Here is a 24,859-nt window from a genome sequence, read left to right on the forward strand (position 1 = left end):
TTCCATCCCTAACTAGAACTTGCACAACAACAACTCTTATTGTTCACTTAGTGTTCACTGTGCTGAAACCTCCACCCTCCTACTGTCAACACATGACGACTACTACTGCAAGTGCTTCTGATAACCAACCACAGCTTTCACAGGCTGTCCTCTTTCAAACCGCAGGTCTCTATTCTGATTTCCTTGATACTTTCTGCTCTTTTGTTTTCACATAAATCAACGAGAATTGAGCATATAAAGACCCTACAAGGACACTGTTTTTCTTCTTTAGTACACACACTGATCAACACCGAGGTCGAAAGTTGAAACCTACCAGGGAGATGCTACCAAGAATCAATGTGACAACTTCTATCTTCCAAAAATTACACTTTGCATTTGAGAACAAGCAAAATAAAAGGGAACTGGAATCATGTGCATGAATATCCACATCAGCTTCCAGTGAAGTAGTTTTACAGGTGCCAGATTCTAAAACAAACTGTCACTTACATAAACACTTAAGCATAAACTCTAGCCTATACTGATAATAATACTGTCCTAAACAAAGGCAGTTCTTGACAGCAGCAGGCTTCTGAGAGATGAGAAAATAATTTTCCTGGTGAATAAAACCTTCAAAACATTGTACATCAGATGAAAGCAAAGCCTATCAGAAGCATGGAGAGGGAACATGAAGACGCTCCTCAGACACATTAACCCTCCTTGGATAGGAAAACGAGTACAAGCCAAACCAAACAATCAGCTATTTTCTCGTGCCAAACCTAATCCATGTGGGAATGAGAGTCTGGCACAGTGTCCTTTATAAATAAGCAGTACAGAAACTAGTAATGCTACTACTCAGGCCTTATCATCTTCTTACAGTGTACTATAAGGTCAGGCTGGACCAGGCTCTGAGCAACCTGTTCTAGCTGTAGGGGTCCCCATTTATTGAAGGGGAGTTGGATTAGATGACCTTCAAGGGTCTCTTCCAATTCAAACAATTCTGGGCTTCTATGATTCTACTCCTGTAACTCTCTTAAAACAGACTGCTTAGAACTGCATTTACTTATTTTAAATGTCACATGAGTTACCAGCTCATCAAAGGAGCATCTTAACTGTATCATTACAATCTAATATTGGACTTTCTGGTAACGTCCCATTTTTTTTCCTACTCCAGCTTCTGCAAATGGCTTGATTTTAAAGCTCTTATAAGCATGCACAGAGTTCAAGTAAAGCTGCAAAATTACAACAAGGCACACAGATTATTTACATTATGTTTTTGTCATGTGAAACTCCTAGTGCACTGGAAGCCTGTTCCACACTCATCTTTAGAAATTGTTAGCCACTACCTAGGATGTAACTGACCATCACAAGAATCCTACCAATTTTAAATAATTATCACCAGCTGCTGTCTGTCTTCGTATGCAGTTACGCAAATTCAATTAAAAAGTCCATTAAGGCAAAGAGAGCTGGCTTAATTTGGTTTTACTTCATCTTCCTGTGAAAAAGTCTGCTGAATGACAAGGCAATGCAAAATCTTATGGTGCCCATGAACAGGCAGTGAAGCACAGGAAACACACTGGGATCTCTGGAACACCAACACATCCATGGGTTGAAGTACTATTCTGTGAGGTGCTCCAAGAAGTTTCACTGTTTTGAGGCACAAAGCTCAATTTTACCAAGATAACACACAGAAGAAGAAAATCGCTTGCTGCAAATATCACCAGCAGAACTAATCTGACATCGCATGAGATAGAGTTGTTTGCTGAGCTGCCTCAATTAGGGTGTTGGAAGTCACCCTAAAACAGCTCCTCCCCTGCAAACAGTAATAATGAAAATTAAAATAAGCAGCAATTCTGTATTTTTTCCAATCAACTTCAAAAAAGTATACTTTGTATTTGAGAAATAGCTTGTCTCTTAATTTTTTTCTTAAAAACTATTAAAGCTTTGTTAAAAACAAAACAAATGCTGACATCCAACATCAAGAAAAGCAGAAGTCCAGTACTGTATTACTTATTTTTTCCATTGCTACATCTGCAGCAAAACCTTCTGCCCTACCAGGCTGTGTTTAAAGCACTAAGTTGACTTTTCAGTTCAGGCCTTTACTTTCACTGCTGGCTTTCTATAAAACCGCAGCTCTCCACACAGCTCAGCTTCCTTCACTGGAAGGACTTACCCAGACCAGGCATTGTTAATCATTGTTAATTGTTACCACCATGCTTCACTCCCACCCACATGCTCACAGACTTCAGGCTGCAGGGGCTGTACCAGTGAAGAACATAGGCCTTGTACAGCATCCACAGCTCAAACAAGTCATGCTCAACCATCATTAGCAGCACCATGCTGATCAACAGCGCTGGAGGATAACCACCACTGGGTAAGTTCTGTTTGAAATAGAAACCATTTATCAATGAAAAGTGATTATTCAAACTTGGAAAAAAAACATTATTGACTGCACTCCTCATGCTAGAAGCATGCCCATGGTACATTAAGGTACTGCTTCTGCCAACAGGAGGGATATTACAAAACAGTAAACGCACTGGGAAATGCAGAAAGAGTTTATGTTTCTAAGATTACTGCAAATCTGCAGTAGCAGCAGCCTAAAGGCGAGCCATGATCCAACAGGCTGCCAGATGCAAGCACCCTGTGGTGCACTTTGATCTCCTGACCTGAGACTGGCTGGAGCACAGCACGTCCTAACAAACACAAAGATAAAATCCTTAGCTCCAAGGCCTGTTCTCCGCAGCTTACGTCATGCGCACGCCACCAAAAGCCACGCGGCATAAAGCTGCACTTCCTTGGGACAATTAGAATATCACACCATCTCTTCCCATCCCTGCCCTTAGTCAACAGCTCTGCTTTAAGTAAAAACATATGGGATGGTTTTATCTTCACGAAGCTCCTATAAAGCACTAGGCCGGCTAACATGATGTCACTATAACTACCGGCAGTTTATGAAACATCGGTTTTCCCCATACTGTGGGATCAAGGATTGTAAATGAGACAATTCCCTGGATCTCTGTGACATACAGTACTTTCTCTACTAAGAACCAATAAAAACCACATTTCAAAATGTATTATGGAACCCCTCTTTTCACAGAGGCAGAAAAATACATGCACAGGAACTGCCAAACCACAGAGATACTAAACATGCAACAGCATTAGAGAAATACCCAGTAAGAGTGGTGCTTTTACTGGGAACAACAGCATCAATTTAGGTTGGATGTTAGGGGGAAGTTCTTCACTAGGAGAGTGGTTAGGCCCTGGAACAGGCTGCCCAGGGAGGTTGTGGATGCCCTGTCCTTCTGGAATGGTGTTCAAGACCAGGTTGGACGGGGCCCTGGGCAACCTGATCTAGTAAATGTGTATGTTTGGTGGCCCTGCCAGGCAGGGGGGTTGGAACTACATGATCCTTGAGGTCCCTTCCAACCCGGGTCATTCTGTGATTCTGTGATCAATCTTACACTGCACTTGACCAGAATAAACCGCTTCCTAAAATAATTAAAAAGGATCAACATCTGATGTAACTGCCTTCTGCTGCTGGATCCTATATTAAAAGAAATCATCAGCTATCCGTACATTAAGGAGAAAAAAAAAAAACAAAAAGATCTCTTGGTGTCTAAGCTGGCATCCTTTTACAGGATAAGGATATATGTTAAGTAGGAGAATCAAAAAGATTTTAAAAAAACCCTATATATAAATATATATATATATATATATATATATATTTTGGCATTTTAAAAATTACTGAGGCAATTATTGAATTGAAACCATTACTAGTCTTAAGCCAAAAAGCCCCAAAAACACGAGCAAGTATGGAGAAAAAGGAGATTGAAGAAGCAACTTTGTATGAGTAAAAGCAACTGCTGTCTGTAAAGGGTTTGGCTATTGGAAGAAGTTAAAGAAATACCAAGAAGTTAAACATTAAACCTATTCCAATGGCTTCTCACAAAATTAATGGCCTACGTGCACGGTTGTCTTTTTTTTAATTAAAGAGAAAGCACAAGTTTTAATGACTGCTACAGAAAACCAAGCTCCTACTGCAAACACTGCTGGAAGGATGATTTCTGCTGACCAGGAGGTCTAAATCCTGACTTAGTCCTTTGGAAAGCACATTTCCCTATTCGTGCTGAAGGACAAAGCAGAACTGAGAACAGGAAATGTGACTATGGAGATAAGAAGTCAGAGTTTTACTCACGACCTGATACAGGAAGACTTGGAAACAAAGAAATCAAGGAACATTTAAGTTTGTACGAATTACACGAGGAAATTCTTAAAGTTTAAATGCATACTATTAAAACTGAACAAATATTATGCTTGTATTTCAATTCTAAAAATGATTTTAAAATCATTCCAATTAATAACTCATGCAGCAATCAGTTGCAGCACTGATAAACATACTGAAGGTAAGATTTTCTGCCAATCCTTAATAGTATGCCAACCACCTTTTACCTGAAATTTAGACTTCTCCTCTGCTTCCTTCCACCACCTCCCTGCATACCCATCTATTTCTGAATCACACAGAAACCATCATTTTCAAAGCAGCAATGCAATTTTCAGTGGGTTCTCCACTGGCACCATCAGTTCTAGAAGCCAAAGAGGCTCTGAAGCACTTTGGCACGCAGCATAACTTCAATTCAAAATGAGCAGTAGCGGTAAATACTCTTAAAAGTGCATAACAGCCATTTACTTTTACATGTACTATAGAAAACTGTATAAAAGTAATACTTCTTATTCACTGATACCATGCAATGTTCCTCTTCCAAAGCAGCAAGTGAAGTTTACAGAGTACTGTGATGGCGGTAGCTTTTTCCAGACCCTTTCAGCCTTTCTTCAGATTTACTAAGGCCCACTTGGGCAGGCAGGTCAGAAGCCCAGGGCCTGTGCCGAACAAGGTGCCCTTGGTGTGAAGCAGCAGCACCGCACTGACAGCAAAGAAACAATCCTCCCAGCCTCCAGCTCTCATCTTACCTGAAGGTTTCCAATTACTAATTACAATTTAACTGATATGACTACACACTAGATTTCCACCTCTGCAAACCCAAAAGCAAATGCTGATCAGCACTGAAATGGCTGTGTGTGAGTGGTAAGATAAAGAGATGCATCACAGAAATACAATTACCAAAAAGAGGGGAATTTGAGATTTACATGCACTTCAGAAAGCAGTGTTTACTGCAAATCAGAGTTCAGGCAATGTACAGATTTATTCCTTGAGCCTCGCTAAGAGCATTCTCCTCTCTCTTTACTATCACTTTGCTATATAAAACTCACTATTTCAGAAAGAATAAAAAACCCTACTTTTAGTGTCATGGACACTTGAAAATAACACATTAATCATCAGGACCAATTAGAAGAAAAGGCAGAAAAAACAGAGAGCTTTTTTGAACAAAGAAATGAGATTTATCAGTGACTAAACACATTTAAGTTGCAGATCTGATGGAAATTCCATACTGGGAAATGCAGAGCAAGGGAGGCTGCTGTCTACCACTGCTGAAACGTACCATCCACTACCCACTGCCTCATTGTGCTTCCATTTACAGTTTGGCTTCTGTAAGCATTCAGCAAGTACTAATGAATGTGAAGGGATGCCGTTTTTTCCACATGGAAGAATTCAATGACAGAATATTGGTGGGAAGGCTCAGCCTCTACTGCTATACCAGCAACATCCACCTCTGATGCTCTGGGCCAACATCATCAAATAAAAGGTATTACTTTTGGAGGAGCCCTCATACCAATCTCCGCTATGTAAAATGGAATACATAGCAATCATAAGAATCTTAAATGAGTCAGCAAATTGCCCTTGCCACAGTGAAGGCTACTGCTCTCCTGAGCTACACTGGGCAAAATTTGGCCACGAGATAATCTTTCCCCTCCACTCAGCATCCATGAAGTCACACCCGGACTTTTGGGGCCAGCTCTGGGCTCCTCTGTACAAGGGAGATCTGGGCATACTGGGAGTGGATGGTGAAGGATGATCGATGATCCAGGAACTGGAGCACCTTTCCTAGGAGAAGAGTCTGGGAGAGCTCACACTCTTCAGTCTAGAGGAGGACTAGGGGTAGATTTCACAAACGTGAACAAATATCTAAAGGAGGGGTATAAAGAGGACAAAGCCAGAATGTTCCAAATGATGCCCACTGCCAGGACAAGAAGCAACAGACACAACCCAAAACACAGGCAGTTCCCCCTGACTATCAGGAAACATCTGTGCTGTGCAGGCACGGGATCACTGGCACATGCTGCCCGGAGGCTGTGGAGTCACGTTCTGGAGATCTTCAGAAGCCAGAGGAAAAGAAGTCACAGATGTGTTTCATGCAGTGGCTCATGAGCTCAAGAACCAGGCCACTGTTACCTGACACATTACCTATGTTACCTGATTTACTGAAGCCCTGGTTCAGCACTGCCTATTCGAAATCCTATTGATGTTTACTTATTTCATGTGCAAATCTGTTTGCCTTAGCTGTTATTAAATAGTTTTACAGATAAAACATTGTATCCAACCATCACAGGCTTGTAAACATTTCACTTAAACAAATACTGAACCAAGCCCTATATAGCTGGTTGCATGACCAAAGGCCCTGTAAGCAAAGTGCTTTATCGTGCTCAAGATAACAAAGAACAGTTTAGAAAAAGCACTTACGCTTAAGTGTAAAACTGAAAGAGGAAGAAAATATTCCAAAGCAAATAGAAGGTTCTCTAATGCTGCGGATGGGATGATTCAGCAATAAAACACGTGCAGCCAAACCAAATCTTAGCTCTATCAGCCACAAGCGAGCAGTTGATATTAAAGACAAGAATACAAAAACATACACGTAAACATGACTGCAGTGAGTTCTGTAAACTATGGAAGAGAGTGAATGAATAAAGGTATCACTTCCTATTTGCAGTTTACTCCAAGACCTTTTGAAGAAAAATAAACTGCTGACCCTCTCAATTTAACACCAGTGCAAATGAGAATTCATTGCTAAGCCCTGCTATACAGAAATGCTACAACATGAACAAGTTTACTGACCAAACTACGATAGCAATTTCAGAAAATGAGCAAATTATTACAGACACTGGAAGATTATTAATGAAAGTGACACAGCAGATGAGAATAAGACAGAACTGCTTCTCCAGTCTAAAAGGACAGGTTGATTCCTAAAGCGCTAAAGCTGGCACGTGTAAATTTGTTCTTCGCCTGTAACTCTGCAATAAAGCACCTTTCCTGTAGGTAATAGGAAATACACCATAAACCTTTAAGAGCTAAAGCCCATCTGCTGACTTCAGGCAGCAAATTGCATACAAAGATTAGAAAGTAACTACTAATCGACAACCCACTTGATGTAAGAGACGAAGGCATCAGAAATCTGTGGACGTACAGAGCCTCGAAACAGCAAACTACATTAGGGAAGAGATTCAGGTAAGAAGTACTGCAGAACCTTTGCACTTGCATTCTTAATTTTTTCATATAAAAGATCTTCTAACAAATTACTGAGGTACGTGCACACTACGACTTACTTTGTGTTGCAATGCTTTAGATAGGTAGTAAGATCTGGCTTGTAACTACAAGTGCCTGTTTCAACCAAATTCATTAAGAAATCTGGGGAAACGAATAGGAAGAAATTGTGCGCACATAAACAGGGATGGGGCTTTTGCATTTGCTTGGAGCCATTTCTTGAACCGCTACATTCTTACCCAATGACTTAAGCATTTCAATGACTACAAGAATGCCACAACTACAGATGAGAGGAAGATTTATAGCCATTCTTTGTAAGCATCCATCACGGACTTACTGTGTTAGTTATGAAAGCGGCAAAGCAGTTACGAAGAGGGATTTCACAGGCTCTGCAATTTGTGAAGCCCTTTTCAGTAATGACTTTTTATTTGCATATGAGGTTTTTAATCAAATACAGGATTTCATCTGAGAGAGCTGGGGGAAAACAAAGGACTGTAACTGAGAGGCAGACTGACAGAGAAACACCTGACATGGAAGTGCGTATGAAGCAAAGGTGTGGCACTGAAATCTTTCATGGGGGAAAAAAGTGGACCCACTGATATTCACTGATGCTTATTACTGCATCTTGGAGCCCAACCAGTGACCATTAGCACAGTGGGGCAGTGGGTGGTGCGTTTCAGCAGTGGTGACAGTGACATGAAAGATAAGTGATGCTCCAAATGGCCATGCCCATTTTTACAAGCACAGCACACACGCTCTTGTTCATCATTTGCAAAAATGCACAGCTACTGGCAGTGACTATGCTGAAAAGCAGTACTTTGTAGCAGAGAATTTACTCTATCCAATATTAATATTTATTAATATTAATATAATTAATATTAATATTGCACTCTCCATATCTGTTGTCATCCCCTCAGAAATAAATAGAAGGCCTTACTTTCAGTCTAAGCGAAGTATTTGCAAATATTTGGATATAAGCTTCTCTGCCAAAATTCAATGTGACTGCAAATGCTTTTGTAAGGCTTGGTCAGGCCTACATGGGCTGCAAATATGAAAATTCCAGCCTGTCTTGAGGTGGCCTAGGCACACAGCAGGATTGGCACAGAGCAGAACAGGCCCCTTGCCTCATGGCTGCCGAAATCTGCAGTTCAGACCCAGGACTGCAAACACCAGAGACAGCAGTAGAGCACTTTATGTCAGGTTGAGTGCTTCACAGAATCACAGAATGACCTGGGTTGGAAGGGACCTCAAGGATCATGTAGTTCCAACCCCCCTGCCTGGCAGGGCCACCAAACATACACCTTTACTAGATCAGGTTGCCCAGGGCCCCGTCCAACCTGGCCTTGAACACCTCCAAGGACGGGGCATCCACAACCTCCCTGGGCAGCCTGTTCCAGGGCCTAACCACTCTCCTAGTGAAGAAAAAATAAACTGCTTCAGTTTGGACACAGCAAAGCTGAGCATGTAAAGATGTGTGGCAGTGGAGCTGATGGGCCATTAGTACAGCACATCAGTATACACCTTTTTGTTAGGCCACCGTGTCCTCCATCATCCTCAGGACAAAAAGGAAGCACAGAGCAGAAACCTGAGAAACAAAAAGAGTGTTTCAAATCTCATGTACCCTCAAACAAATGCAAATTGTATCAGCATGCAGATGGCTCAATTTCATCTGCATCTGCTCTCCATATTAGTCTTTTCCTTGCTACCGCTACTTCACCCCTAACACCCAGCAAAATTAACTGCTGACTACATTCAGCAAAACAAAGCCATCTCTTTTGAAGTACAACATACATATTCCTTGTAGATACATCTGATGGAGAAAGATGTTCTCCTGTTTTCTCCCACCTTCCTTCCAAGCATTTAGAGCTCCCAGAAGATGAAGTATTCTGGTACCAAAAGATGAGTCCCCTGGCTGAGCCGCCTCAAGACATGAAGACTTATTTTCTGAAGTAGTGAAATCTAAAAGCAATGTTTCTCAACCTACTTCAGCTGTTTTGCGCAAGAAGGACAAGCAGAAATTATGTTGGGACATGAGGGGAAGGATATTAACACAGAAGTCGGAAGGTCACACCGTGTTTCTCAGGTACTCAGTGCTACCTAAGATGCTGTTCACTGACTTGAAAACAAAGGCCGTGCTCCTGCTATGACACTGTGTGCCATGAACAGCCCTAGTAATAGCACAGCTTATCACAACACGCTTCATGCTGCATGATCAAGAAGCACACATATCAAGTGGGAGAAAAATGCAGAAATCCTCTTACATAGAGAGGGAAAGAAAGAGGGATGCATCACTTCAGTTGGTAGAGACAGACATCGTAGTGCAGAACTCTATTAAAATTGATGTAACAAAGCCTACGGCTACAGGCTATGTATGATCATGCAAGCATGAAGTTTGCCTCAAACAAGATCCAGGGTATGAAACAACACAATCCCCGGAAACAAGCACTTTATTGGTAATTTGTTCCAACTTTGACAATCCTTTGGGTGGATGCTTCACCGCAGCGAGCTTCAGCTTGGTACAAGCTCTCCCCGGTCACGCCATCACATGACATCTAGAAGAACTGAATTATTTCTTTGTTCTGTTTGTGACTTCATCCTATAGCAAATAACTACATTTTAATAAGCCACACAAACAGATTCACAAGGGACACTACAGAACACTTGTTACTGCAGTGGGAAACATTCTAAGTTAAATTTTTTTCTTAAAAATGTTTTCCTCTTACTCAGCTCAATTAATTGAGCTGCTTAAGATCACCCGCAGCAACAGCTTGTATTCCAACAACATCCAGAGTGGATGCTAATAAGTTGTTTTGGAAATGTGTGCATTTACAGACAGGTGCTTTTGTTTTGTTTAAAAATGCTTTTTAGCTTTCAAATCTGCGTCTGCTTTATGAGGCCAGCTCCAAACTATCTCCTAGTACAATTCAGTAGTAAGAAGATGAAAGTACTGTACATAGCAGTAGCTTCTCTAATCTAAGGCTTATAGCCTCTAATCTAAAAGTCCTACTGGAATGGTGTTCAAGACCAGGTTGGATGGGGCCCTGGGCAACCTGATCTAGTAAATGTGTATGTTTGGTGGCCCTGCCAAGCAGGGGGGTTGGAACTACATGATCCTTGAGGTCCCTTCCAACCCGGGTCATTCTGTGATTCTGTAATGAGAGAAGACAAAACAACTCAGATACCTTCTTAAGAGGTGCAGACTGCACTCCCACAAGAGTTAAACAATCTTGAGTCTTGCTTTTTATTTTGCAGTATCTGTAGAAACATGTTTAAATACACAAAAACTTCCTGCCAATTTCTAATATCAGTAGTAGACTAAAACTGCATTGTACCTTCAGAAAGGAAAAGGCCTAAAGATAAGGTTTGGGGTTTTTCTTGTTTTTGTTTTGTTTAATTAAAAAGATCCTGAAAGATGATCTAAAGGATTGAATACAATTGGTTAATTTACAAATATTAAAGAAAGAAAAAAAAAAAGAGAGACTTAAATTTGACAGTTGTGGAGAGTTGAGATAGAGATAACTTGCAGTTTCAAAGACCAAGATTCACAGAGGACAGTGTAGGTGCAGAATAAATATACAACAAACCATCCCAAAGGGCATAGCTGCATTTACCCACTGCCACCCGGCTTTGAAGAAGACGGGATTATCCTCCCCCATTTCTGGAAAGCAACTGCAACTTTTTGAATACTATCATGTGTAATAACAAACATGGAAAGTGGTTTACAACAACTACATTCTCTCAGTATACAACAGGGCTGTAGTTATCAAGTTATTTTAATGATAAATAGGTTAAAAGTTATGGTAACAATGCTGTGGCTGTTCAACAACAAGTGAGATTACAATAGTTTATTTGGAGCCTCCCCATCTTGCGTGTGCTGTCATGAAAATAAAGCTAACTGACAAATAAATTACACACTTGCTAAAGTACCACAAGGCACAATAATTAGAGATATATTGCTACAAATGGTTAAAGAGTGCAGCTTTAAGCTACCATACAAATCTGCTTCCATGAGTTTCCATTCAAGTTCTCCCAATACTGATATTATCATCTAGCTTGCTTACAGACTTTCAGACTCCAGAAGCAGTACCTTCCCCGAACACCATGCTGGCCTTTCCAGTCAAGAAACCAATATCATCATCCTATCACTGATTGCTGGGACAAACAATTGCTACAAAGAGAACTTCCCACAAGCACTTTGCTCAGTTTTTCAAGATATTTCTGTGCCCAACTATCAAACACCACACATACAAACACATTTCTGAAGATTCAGTTTCTTCGATCTCACTGAAATATCCCAGGACAGGCAAAAACATTCTTCCAGTGACCAGCAAGGCTTAATCAAGGATTTAATTCCAATAAATCTTTGTATTAATAGCACATTAGTATACGCCTTTTATTTAGACAGTGGTCTAAATAATGAGTTCTCCATTGTCCCTCAGGCATAACAAGCTTAGTAGAAGAGAACCCCAGTAGAAAACTGAAGAGATTCAGATCTCATTTTACAGCAAGGTATAGAGTAGCAGCAAGATTTACATGGCCTGTAGCTCATGTCACAGCGTGCTAGTGGAGCACACTTCTTGTGCGAAGAATCAATGTACCTCTTACAACACGAGCTTTTGCAGCCAGGGCAACCTATCGCCCACAGCCAAAAAACAATTTTAGCAGATGCCCTCAGGACCATCAGGAGCAGATGCAAATGCTACTTCACTATCAAGTGGCAAACTGATAGGAACAACATTTTTTTGTTTGTTTTTGTTTTTAAAAGAAGCTGTGATCAGAATACACACTTTCTCTAGCTCATCCAACCCACTTTGTTGGATGTTTCCCCTTAGCTTCACAGCCAAACTCCTTTGCCGTCTGTTTACTATTACTGAAGTAAACGGGACACAAACTACAGCTTAACAAGTTCAGACGGGCACTGGTGAAGTTTTTTCCTTCAGACAAGTAGTACCATCAAACGTTATGAGAGAGGCTGTGGAATTTCCATCCTCAGATGTATTCAGAACTCAGGTGAAAAAGCTGCACTTGACCCTGCCAACAATCCTGTATGAGTGGAACCCTGCAAGAGCACCCAGTGACCCTTGTAGCCAGCAGTTCAGCAATTCTGTGCACCTGCTGACTCTGTAAGTGCCACAATTGGTTGAGTCCACGATTCTCCAAAGTGAAATTGCTGCAGAATTGTTGCTATCTGCAGCACATGCTCCGCCCTGACTACTGCCACTTCTGAGAAACTTCAGTGGCAACAGCCTTCATATCAAAGACGCACTTAAAAGATACCACTAAAGTCCAAATTCAGTCTTTCAGCACTCAAGCTAGTTTAAAAAAAAAGTGCTTTTTAGCACTTATGAGTTGAAGTGAAACTGATGACTTTGCAAGCAAAGATATAAAATAAACCTCTAGTAGCCTGCATACACCACCCATATCCTCTAACAGCTACCCCATAAAAGAAGTTGTGATGCTTACTAATCTGAAAATGATACAACAAACTATTACTGCAGCTCAGTAATGGCCACTGAGAATAGTAAGGGAGAAACCAATTAATTACTCTTTTAAAATAATATTTCATTATCTACTTCCCAAGAATATGAAACATTGATGTACTTGGCACATCTACTAGGTTTGCACTGCACTTCCTTTCATCTCTTTACCATGTTTCATCTTAGACAATAAGATTTTAATCAAACTATGGGAGGTGGGGGGGGGAAGGGAAAGAAGGATTTCTTCCCCAAAAACAAATGAGATTCAAATGAATTACTACCTACAATCTCAATGAGCCCAGAACGGTATTTTCAACAGGCAAAATGCACAACTGCATACAAAAGAGTAGATCCCAGGTGATAGAAGCTCCAGAAAACACAACTAACTACACTGAGTTGGTCAGGTGCTATATACAAGCTTCTCAGCTGTACTTCCAATTTCAACCTTAAAAGCAAGCTGTTCATCTACATGCTGGGTAAGTTTCACAATTCTCTGCAGCACTGCTCTGTCCAAAATTCCTGCCTTTAACCCACGTTCCATTCAGACAGATCTACCTCTTGGATGCATCTCGTAAGGTAAACTTGGAAATACCTGATTTTTCTCAGAATTCGAAACATTAAATCAGGGGGATAACAAAGATGTCCTGACAAGGAAGTTAAGGAGATAAGAAGCAACCAGCCATGCCTTTGTTGGAAATTGTTACAGCTCCCTCTCTAATAACTTGTGTTTTACAAATTGATGTCATTGGCATTAAATTAGAAAGCCTTATTCATTTGACTTCCGTGAAAATCAAATGACTTCCAAGCTGGGAAATTAAAGAGATCACCAAATCTGGATGTTAGGACCGATTAAAATGCACTCCTCTCCCAGTCCTCGAATTACAGATCTAATATTTGAAAGTTGTTAGAATAGTGCACTCAATTCTCATGTGTAACAAATGTATGAAATACCAACTTACATCAGATTTATGGTATTATGAACTATGGTTGAAAATTATTTCCTTAATGGAATAGTGCCTTAAATTAAGGAACTCCACCTTCCACATTCACATCAAAATCTCCTCTTAAGTACTTAAAGAATCTCTGTCAAATTGTTTCCTTCTCCTAAACAGCATGTTGTTTTCCAGGGCATCAAGGCTCACCTCCAACTCAGTTCAAAACCTGAACTTGGCCCAGCTCTTCTCATTAAATTCTCCCTTCAGTCTCTGAGTAGGAAGGAAAAACAGTGTTAAGCCACTAACTTCTCATAAAGCTGAGCGATCCATTTGTAGAAGAAAGGAACAGCTCAGAGCAAAGAAGCAAGCTGTACTTGTTCCACTACACAAAATTACCTGCATGACAACTGTGCTACTTAAGACAAATTGCAATAACTAGAGATAACCTGACTTGTTACAATTCTATTTAGAAAACAAGCATATCTACGTTGCCTTTCAACTCTTTAGCTCCTTAAATCACAACTGTTACATGACAGGGTTGTCTTTTCTTAAAGTTGGAGGGTATTTTTTAACTGATCTAGAATATACTGTTTCCAATAGTACAAAAATCAATCAGCATGGTATGCATGTCCCTTAGTCACAGGTTTTATGGAATGATACACTCATACCATAGGTTTTATGTCAACTCTTCCCACGTTTCAGGATTAAGAACACCTAAGAGTGCAAGTTAAAACAATAAAAATCTTAAAAGCTTCCAAGAGGACTTGCTTCTTCTCCAATACACTGGCTCCAAATAGAGAAGTGCTGCAAAAATCTGTTGTATAACTAGCAAAATAAGAAGAAGTATCATGGTGTCAGTACATACCAGTGCAAAAAGGAAAGCTGACTGGGACTTTTAGTAACCAAAAATCCTCCTTCTGTTAAATGACAAAATATTATACAGAAAAAAAAGCAACAAAAATTTGTAAGAAACTGGTGCAAAAAACAGCAATCAATTCCCAAGAGATTTTATTTAGAAAGTTACAACACACTTGAGACTTTTCCCGTTTAAGTAGTGACTGCATTATCTCACACACTGAGCTCTTAAGTTGCACACATCCCAGATGTCACACACAGAATCACACAGAATGACCCGGGTTGGAAGGGACCTCAAGGATCATGTAATTCCAACGCCCCTGCCTAGCACGGCCACCAAACATACACATTTACTAGATCAGGTTGCCCAGGGCCCCGTCCAACCTGGTCTTGAACACCTCCAAGGACGGGGCATCCACAACCTCCCTGGGCAGCCTGTTCCAGGGCCTAACCACTCTCCTAGTGAAGAACTTCCCCCTAACATCCAACCTAAATCTTCCCTCTTTCAACTTAAAACCATTTCCCCATGTCCTGCTATTGTCAGCCCTTTCGAAGAGTTTACTCCCCTCCTGGGAGTAAGTTCCCTTCAGGTATTGAAAGGCTGCAATGAGGTCACCCCGCAACCTTCTCTTACATGGTTACAAACCATGAAAGACCAGAAATATTCTATGAAGGGTTCATGAGCCCCTACATGTCACAAGGCCTGAAAATTCGGCAGCTTTTGCACTAACCTCGGGGCAAAACCCCTGTAATACCTTTTAGTAAACAACACTTTGATCTGTATGTTTAAGAAAAAAATAAATCAATCCATGCTAAAAACTCTTAAAAGAATAAATCCCCAAGAGAGAAGAAATGATTCCAAATGCTTCTAATGTATTGGCATTCCTAAGACAATTCCCTCCTTAAACACCACTCTATAATAGTGAAACAGCAATAAAAGCATTTCCGTTAAGATCAGCAGAGAAGAGGGATTTAATTTAGTGAGCACTCCTTCAATATCATCTTACAACAAGCAGCTCAACAGCTTTTAAAACTCTAGTTGGATTTTTCTAGTAAATAACTGATAAGGAGCTCATTCAAGATGATGGGAGTCCTCGGTACAATACAAAAGGAAGGAAGCGGACTAACACATCAGCATGAAAAGAAGAGCCCTAATGAGCCCAAAATGGAAAACATGAAGGTAGGGCAATGAAATGTTTAGCTGATGAAGTCAGAAGTGATGTATTTCATGTTCAGGAAGGTCAATTAGAAAATAATGAAGTCAGAATATGATTTTTATTACAGTTATGAGCATAATTGTCAAACATATTTGAATTGCTAGGAGTGCTCCCTTAAACACATTTGCTGTGCAACGCCCAGCAAGTACAAAAACGGCCCCACACAGAACCAGGCTCAGTGGCACCATCCTGCAGATGATGAGGCTTACCACTGTCCTTTGGGTAAGGAAGTTTACATCTGTACTAACGCATCTACCACAGGGAAATGACTGATAATTCTTTTTTCCTAGCCCTGGAAATTAAATAAATTGCTAGAAATCAGTCAATTTCCATCTGTAGCAAATTACATATGGCAAAAAAATTATGGCAAAGTTCACTACAAACACTATGTTGTCATGATTGATAGCACTTCCTGGCATTCATTTACCATGCCACTACAACTCCTTTAAGTGAATCCATTATGACCACTATTATTCCAAAGAGTCAACGACAATTACAGCATAACCTGTCAAGTGTTCTAGATGTGGTAAATATGGAATTAAATATGGCATCTCATTGACACGGTAGTCCCTACTTCCTCCAGTTTCTCTAAACAGTAACTAAATTATCTGTTCATTCTAGGTCACCAATCCCAAATCGAGCCCTCCCTGCCTTAATCCTAAACCCAGTGAACGATAAGAGCCAGCAGTTGTCACCAGATGGGAGGTGCCACCAGTGCACAGACCTGACCCACTGCTCAGTCATCAGCGCCCTGGTGCAGCAGCTGCCCTCCACCCTGCTTGCACAGGTGGGGAGGAGACTCCAGAGTTTAGCCCTAAGCACAATCAGGAGACAACACTGAATCTCCGTTCCACCCTTTGTTGGCCTCATAGGTTTTCCCATCCAAACCTTATTTCAAAATAACTCAACTGCTCAGTGTTTAAGAACATGAAACATAAGGGGCATTTATGAAGTCCCACCTTGGAGTCCATACACTTAACAGACACGAAGTGATAACGTTTTCTTGTTTCGTAGCAAATACGTTATGTTGGTGGCAAAACATTGCACAAAGGTCACAAACAAAGCAAGCGCTTGAAGCCAGGCATTCACTGCCTAACATTTCACTCTTCCAACAAGAATAGTTCATAACTGTATGAAAGGCATCTGAAAGAATTTAGAACTCTAGCATGTATTGGTTAGTAGCTTACAAAAAATAATAATGCCAATGCAGTATCCAGTCTGGATCAATGGCTGAAATAGAAGAACAAAAACAAGGAAATGTGAAGTAAAGGTTAACAGCAGACAACGTTGTGTCAGTGCTATAAAACTAGCTCAGCTAAAATACATAAGTGACCTTGTGTGATAACTGCTTGGAAAAGCAGGCAGGCCGTTCCAGATAGGAAACGTAACCCTGACCATTTGTAAAACATAGAAACGACCGACCTTACATGAATTATTTCCCAGATCAAGTCTCCTAATCTAAATACAAAAAAAGCAAAACACAGCTACCGAGGTGTTTGCTGTGGGAGAAAACCCACTTCCACTGAACTCATCCACTGCTCTTCTTCCTGAGGCAACTCCAACGAGCAAACCAAATAGCCCAAGCATTATTTATTTTCTTCACCCTTTCCTATTGCTCCGTAGTCATATTAAAGGAGTCATAAGGACAAGATACCATTTAGCATCTGCCTAAATACCGTGACTCGGCCGACCCGTTCAGCGCACAGTTCAGGCTAAGCTCTGCTCTTCCTTCCCAAAGGCAGCAGTGATGCTGGGCAGCACTCACGCAGTGTTGTTCCTCCCAGGCCGGGCAGCTCGGGCCGAACCTGAGCTCATTCACCGCCAGCTCCGCGCAGGAGGGACGGCTCCAGGCGGGACAGCTCGCAGGCCCAGCGCCCGCGCACAGCTCCGGAACGCGAAGGGAAGGAAACACCCGGCGTCCCCAGGCTTACATAACACACAACTTCACTGACGGTCCCTCATTACAAAACCAGGGGCCAGAAACCACGCCATCTAGTTAACATATAAGCGGCGGCAATGGCCCGAAGGGAGCAGCCCCACACCCCGCCCCGCTCTCAGGTAACGCCGAGCCGCGGCGTTTCCCTCCCTGCCCGCCCCGCCACCGCTTACTTCGCTCTCTAAACTTTTCCCCTCGCGTCCCCTCTGCGGCGGCACGGCTGGGACAGCAGCGGCGGGTGTTAGCGGCGCTGTGCAGCTCCGGGCGGGACACACACCTGCCGTTCCTTGGCCCCGGCCCGCACTGCCCGCTGTGGCGAGGGAGCGCTCCCGCCTCGCGGCCGTGCGTCACGCGGCCGTGGCTCGCAGGTGCGGTGCCCGCGGTCAGACCTCCTCCCTTCCAGCCCCGCTCAGGGCAGCGCCTCGGGGCGGATTGAGACGAGACATTCCTTTTTCGCCCTCAAACCCTCCCGGCACCCCGCAAGGACAACGCGTCCGTTCCGCACCGCTCCCGCCGCTGCGGGACACCGCGTCCCACGGCCCCGTCCCCTGCGGCTCCGCTCTCCCCAGCCCGCGGCTCTCCCCGCCGCCCTCCCTTCCTCAGACCCCTCCGCAGCGCAGAGGACGGACCGATGGGAGAACGGAGCGAGCGGCAAGGTGACACGAGAGCCGCCCTCCTTCCTCCCGCCCGGGCAGCGAGCCCACCGCCTCGGGGCTGCGGGAGCCGGGCCCCTCCCTCTGCCCGCGGGCAGTTCCCGAGCTCCCTCACCGCTCTCTCCTCGGGGGCCGTTTCTCCGCGTCGCTGCCTCTGGTAATAAGCCGACGACCGGCGCTCCGCTGCGGCTCTTCCCCTTCAGCCGAGCGGGGTGCGCGGCTCCGTCCGGCCCGGCCTGAGGTGCGGCCCTGCTCCCGCCGGAGCCCCTCCGCTGCGGCGCCGGGCCCGCCTGTCCCCTCCGCCCCGGCTGTGCTGCACCTGCCGCGCTGCCGGGCTGTCCCTGCGGCGCGGGCCGAGGAGAGGAGAGGACACCCTCGCTCCGTCCTCCCTCAACTTCTCATCACTTTCCTCCGCCCCCGTTCGGCCCCACCGCGTTGCCGACCCGGCTCCCGCCCGCCCGCCGGACGCATGCACCGGCGCCGCCGTCGACCCTCCGGGGATGCCCTCGGGTACGCAGGGAGCGGCCGCCCCTCGGCCCTGCCCCTCACCGCTACGGAGAACCGCTGTCCCGCTCCCCGAGCGCCCTCCCGCCCCATGCACTGCCCGGCTCCCAGGACGGCGGCGAGCTGCCGGCGCGGCAGGTGCCCTGCGCCCGCCTCTGGCGGGTGGGACCCGGCCGCGCTCCGCCAATCAGTCCGGGCGCGGCGGGGAGGCCGCCGAGGTGGCACCGCCGGGAGGAGGGGGAGGCCGCGGGCACGGGAGGTGAGCGAGGAGCAGCGCGATGATGGGCGCCCGGTGTGGTGTTGGGCGGCTGAGTGCGAGCTGCGAAGCGTGGAGGATTAGCGAGGCGCGAAACAGAACTCCTCCTAATCTTCGCACATCGTTAACTGCGAGGGCTGAGCTCTGCCCTAATGCCTGTTTGCCTTTTCGTTGCCAGCAGGCTTTGTTTAATAACAAAACGCACAAGCACTACAGAGCAACTCAAGCCTGACTTCCCGGTTCATTAGAGTTAAGCTCAGTTGCCTAATTGATCCCAGCTACTTGAGTGATGCCCCTTATTTCTTTCTCCTCCAGGAAAGCGTGTCCGACTGCTCGTGATCCCTGCTGGGGGAAAGCTGACTGAAGTGAAGTAGTGCTGTCTTACCTCTTGTTTTCTTTCATCCTGGGGAAAAAACTACCAGGAGGCGTCCAAAGTGATTACCTGGCGAAGCTTAAATACTAATGGTAATTCTCCAGTGATTGGTTGCCGTGTTTGTGTGTTCTGTAGTGTTTTGTGTTTTTTCTTTTAAAGGATAGTTTTGCAGCTGGAAGGAAGAACTGTTATTTAAGAGAACGGGACTCACTCCCCCATCTGCCATGTACCTTTAAACGCCAAAACTATTCTCTTGATCAAGTTCTAAGCCCAAAAGTGTTTTACAGACTCATCGTGATAAACACCTTCCCACTGCAGTTCTCAGGAAGAACTTTAAGGGAAGAGGTTGTTCAGAAATGTTCTGGTTTGACAGGAGATTAAGTTACTCCTTTGATCGAAGTGAACTTTTAAGTGTCATCAGTCAAAGCAAGAAAGTTAATTAAATTTATAGTCCTTTTTGTAGGTAGGGTAAAAGAGTGTCACGATAAAAAAAAAAAAAAAAAGAAAGAAAAAAAAAAAACATAAGCTTTAAATTGGTCTCCTTTCTTGTAAAGATGCAAAAGAAATTGCAGGGTTAGTTTATTAGTCCAGTTTGTTTGGGATTTAAACCTTCGTATGATGTTCATCACAGTCTTTTAAGACCTCCTGAAGTTTCCAAGTATAAAAAACATAATCAGATTTTCTCGAATCTCATGTCCCACATGATATCTAATGAAGATTACATGAGGCATTAAGTTTCAGTGGATGTTAGCTACAAGCTAATGGTGGCACTTGGCTTTCGGGTTAAGTATGGGCAAGCTTCTACAAATGAGGATCTGAAGTTAAAGGTCCCTTAATCAAGCGCACAAAACCATTATTATGTTGAAAGTTTTTGTTTCAGCAAGGCAGAGTTCCTCAGTTTTATTATGTTCTGACTTCCCAGTTCCCCATCGTCAACAGACCAGAGACCAGCATGGGACAGTTAAAACGTTTTGTTGAAAACAAACATGTTCGCTGTGAATGGTTTCTTCATAGTATTGCAAATTTATTTTGTTATTATGTAGTGATGTTGTGGAAATGTTTTTATAAGTTCCACGGTGCCCCATGAATTCCAGCTTTCATTTAGCAAGTATTTCAAATCAAAGAACGAGATGTTGTTTGGTCTCTGCCTGTTATAGTTACAAACTACTGCAGATTTCCTTTTGTTTAGACTCCAGTTGTGTGCGTAAGTTTGTGTTTAACAGTTTCATATTTCAAAGTGATTTTTTTTCTTTGTTTAAGGGAAGTACTGAAATACTCATTACATAATGTTACAATAGTACCTGCACTCAGAGCAACCAACTTCTGGCTTGGAAGACAATATTCAAGTTTGAATGTTCTGTTAGCAGAATCTTCAGTTTATTATATTTTGCATGCAGCTAATCCTATGATGATTTTTTTTTCTTTGACTTGTCCAGGGAAAGCAACCTCAAATAATGTCTGTAATTGCTTTTCCTGGTATAGAAGACTAGGAAATACTAAATATAGATTGTCTTGACTTTGATTAAAATTTTAAGTACAGAAGTACAGCTCAGTTTGAGATGAAACCTTCTTCATTTCCACATCACAATCGTTTCACAAAGTAATTGAATCCAGAATTAATAAGTTGTGATGCAATTATTAATATGTAAAAACAAGTTTCATCTGTCACAATTTAATCTCTTTTAGAAATATTGGGCACTCCTGAAAACTCAAATTATGGGATCTTATCAGATGAAGTAGTATTTCACTCTGGATTATTGATGTCTTGTACAGGACAGCTCCAATCTTACTCCCTGACCTTTTTTGGGATGAACATTTTAGTGATGTCAGTATACTTGTTTTATCATTAAAGAGATGTGATTTTCAGATTGTTTGGGAATAAAAAGTGATAAAGCAGTTTTATGTGTGCATTTCACTTTCTTGTATTTGTTATGTACTGCATACTTATAGCAGCCCAGCTGTGGAAACAGTAAATACAAGGTACAGCCCAATACTGAAGCTTGGAATTTTTGTTATTCAGTAAATTTTAGAATGTAACATAGAAATTCTACTAGAAAGGTTTGGGAATCTTGGAATTCCTAATTGGGAAAATTAAATAAATATGTAACAAAACGATGAACGTTCACAAAAAACTGTAAATATGGAGTTTTTAACATTTTCATTAAGTTTTACATGGGTGATAAACACTTTGTGTTTTTGAATAACCTTCCATTGTTACCCAAAGGGACACATTTATACTCTTTTCAAGAAAGGAGTTTATTTTATTTGCTTACAAGTTGGACATTTACATAATTCAAGTTGTTTTTAATAAATGAGCAAGGGATGAATCTCAATGTGAAGTGTTTCTCTGAGGGGTTTAGAACTTGGTTCTGTTGGATGAAAAGAAGAGTGCAGCTTCTGGAGAACACTGATTTCGGTTTGCAAGACTGTGAAGTCTGTGTGTCTTTTCTAATAAAATTTTTCTTATAAGAATATAAACACTTTAGTAAAGTGTTTAGGAAACACTTTACAGAAAGGGTAGTTAAGTACTGGAATAGGCTCGCCAGGGAGGTGGTTGAGTCGCCGTCCCTGGATATGTTTAAGAGCCATTTGGATGTGGTGCTCATGGATATGATTTAGCAGAGGGTTGTTAGAGTTAAGGTACTATGGTTAGCCTGTGGTTGGACTTGATGATCTTCAAGGTCTTTTCCAACCTTGGTAATTCTATGATTCTATAAAAATTGATAAATCCAGACTTGCTTATCTTTAAACCTAGTTGATTAGACTGGATGATGGATATACCTTAAATCAAGGGTTATGTCCCTGCTGCTTTTATCCTGATTTGCACAGGTCTGTTGGTAGATTCACAGACTGCGATGATTCCCAAGCAATTCTTTGGGTGTTTTTTTCCTAGTACCTTGATTGTTTTGCTTATATATGCATGTATTTTAAGGATTTCTGCAAGCAAAATGGAAGTGTAACCTTTCATGTAACTCATCTAAGATAGCTTTAGCTAATTTTGCTTGTTAATTGGTGTGAGATCATAAGCAGCCAATAAATTTAAATAAGGTTCTTAGTTTTATTGCCTTTACTAGTTTGCCAGATGGATCTAATTATCTTAAATGCATATTATCTAATTTAATTGCAGTGTTGCCAGACAACCATCTCTCCACATGTACTTGCAGCATCTTGTGACATTCTTCAGAGATGGACGTAAATACAATGAAGGTGTATGGAAGAGTGCCTTTACTGTAGGTAACACTTGGCCTTATTATCCTAAATAACTGACACTGTCACAAAAGTGACGTTTGTTCTACTGGTATAGGTGATTACTGCAATTGAGTATGATTCTGAATAGTGGTTGAAATAATATTTTCTAGTTAACTGCTACAAAACCAGCATTTTTTCAGTTGGAAAAAAATCCTGGGACGCAGCTGCAGTTTCTCTCTGTACAGCCTGTGTGTTAACAAAGCATAAGTTTTCATTCTTTGAACAGTAACTTTACTAAAGGAAGAAAGAATAATTTGTAGTTCAGTAAAAGTTCAGTAGCTCAGTGAAGTTCAGTAAGCTCTCAGCTTTGACTGTTGTCTGATAGTACTGTACATTTCTGATTTGTTCTGAGTATTTATTTTCTGGCAATAATGTCAGAACAATATCATAGAAAATTCTTTTGAAACTATTAATATTTTGATGCTCTTTGTTACAAAGGACACAACTTGGCTAGAGAAGTTAGTTACAGGGAAGAGTGCTTTAAGTGTTTTGGGAGACTGAGCAGCTCCCTCATGAGTAGAGACTAAAGAAGCTGAAACTCTTCTTTAGAAAGGAAAAAGTTGAGTTTAGTATGGCTAAGATTTATGAAACTGTGAAGGAAGTAGACAGATACACAGCTGTTATTCATTGGATCCTATAATCCAAAAACCAGGTGATGCTTGCTGTAACAAGTATCAAAATAGATTAAAGATATGAAAAGAGATTCTGAACAAGCAGCTGAACTTGCTTTTGAGCAGAGGAAATTGTAGAGGTGGGTGGTTTCAATATCATTTGGAAGGGGGGGTAAGTATATTTCTAGCTACGTGTCTGTGAACAACCATCACAGGTTGTACTGTAACTGTTGAGGTACAATAACCATTTATTCAAGGGATGAAATAAGGAAATTGATTACAGGAAGTGGCTTCTCTTATTATCAGAAACCGAGCAATGACGTAGAGGGGCTTGGCTCACCTGTACTGAGAACTCTTAGCTTAAAAGCATATGCACTCATGAATCAAATTATTTTGTGTTAGCTTTGTATCAATGAAGTTCTTCATATGAGATTGTACTTGCAAAATCTAACCACTTTTGTTTCTCTTACCTCTAGTAAACGAAGATAAATGTGGTTTTAAAGAACTTAAGTTTTAAAAAATTAAGCTGCATGCTTAGCTCTGAGCACTTTGAAGTATTAAGTTAGCATGGGTTTAATTCTGAAAAGTAATTGTAGGTAGGGAGGCTGGATGTAGTGCAGATATTTCTTGATTGTGAGTAGGTTTTTGTTCTTTGTTGTTTGTTTTACATGTAGCCATCACTTGCTGAAGTCAGTTCAAAACTTATTAATTCTGTCTGCCTTGTGTTTTAATACTGTTCCTTGGTCGTTGCACACAGGTTCCTCTCAAATACTGCAGTAACAGTTTTCAAAAATACAGAATAGCAACAGTGATGTTGGTGTTCAAATGTTGTGTCCTTTATTTATTTATTTATTTATCATTGTTTCTTTCCATAAACTTCTAAGTCAAGTTGTGATTCTTTCTTTAATTCTTTGGGAATTGAAATTATAGCCACAAACTAAAATGCTATTAGTATCATTCAGGTGAAGTTTGAAATGCCAAAGAATTGTTGTATCACTTACCAAGCTAATTCATGTAAACTCGCAATCTGTATGGATTAAAAGTGTGTGTTTCTAATTGCAGTTAAAATGTGTAAATATTTACAAATGTAACTTGTCATTTTTCAGGTTTCTAAGCTGTATTTGCAAAGAGCATCTGAAGCCATTCTTACCCTCCTTAGAAGAAGGTAAGAACTATATCTTTATTTATTTTTTTAAGCTTTAGCAAGAGAACAAATGACAGATACTGTTAGTATGGCTTTTTGCCATTTTAAAGTCTCAAAAGATAGTACAGAAATCCCCATTCGAAGTTTCATTACGTGATGTGACTTGCTTAATCTGATTAGCTTGTTAAAGATGAAGGAGCGGCTACCGGATGCTAATATGATTTAAAAATAGGAATGA

General features: G+C 41.8%; 2 protein-coding genes across 9 annotated transcripts in view; one reads left to right on the top strand and one right to left on the bottom strand.

Moving 5' to 3' along the window:
* Window positions 1–19,130, bottom strand: part of UGT8 (UDP glycosyltransferase 8) — a 45,564-nt gene extending 26,434 nt beyond the window's left edge. Inside the window, exons 1-2 of one of the 8 annotated variants that reach the window (XM_085547026.1) lie at window positions 18,600–19,077; window positions 17,083–17,125 (exon numbers count right to left, since the gene is read on the bottom strand). Coding sequence is in view for 1 of the 8 variants with exons in the window: in XM_015861944.3 (XP_015717430.2) it covers window positions 17,550–17,559 (10 nt within the window). In the remaining 7 variants the exon portion in view is untranslated. Of the gene's footprint in view, window positions 1–17,082; window positions 17,126–17,549; window positions 17,874–18,004; window positions 18,143–18,460; window positions 18,565–18,599 lie in introns of those variants that run through there. The other 7 variants (XM_015861945.3, XM_085547028.1, XM_085547029.1 and 4 more) reach the window with 7 other exon arrangements.
* Window positions 18,463–24,642, top strand: LOC107313582 (uncharacterized). The gene is made up of 5 exons (XM_085547743.1): window positions 18,463–18,487; window positions 18,650–19,247; window positions 19,560–19,709; window positions 22,745–22,847; window positions 24,584–24,642. Exons 1-3 carry the CDS (start codon window positions 18,463–18,465, stop codon window positions 19,606–19,608), a joined length of 672 nt encoding a protein of 223 aa, XP_085403869.1. The 3' UTR covers window positions 19,609–19,709; window positions 22,745–22,847; window positions 24,584–24,642.
* Window positions 24,643–24,859: the final 217 nt, after the last annotated feature.

The sequence above is a fragment of the Coturnix japonica genome, chromosome 4, assembly GCF_054131305.1.
Source record: "Coturnix japonica strain WE chromosome 4, WE-NBRP24, whole genome shotgun sequence".
In the NCBI taxonomy this organism is placed as follows: Eukaryota; Metazoa; Chordata; class Aves; order Galliformes; family Phasianidae; genus Coturnix; species Coturnix japonica.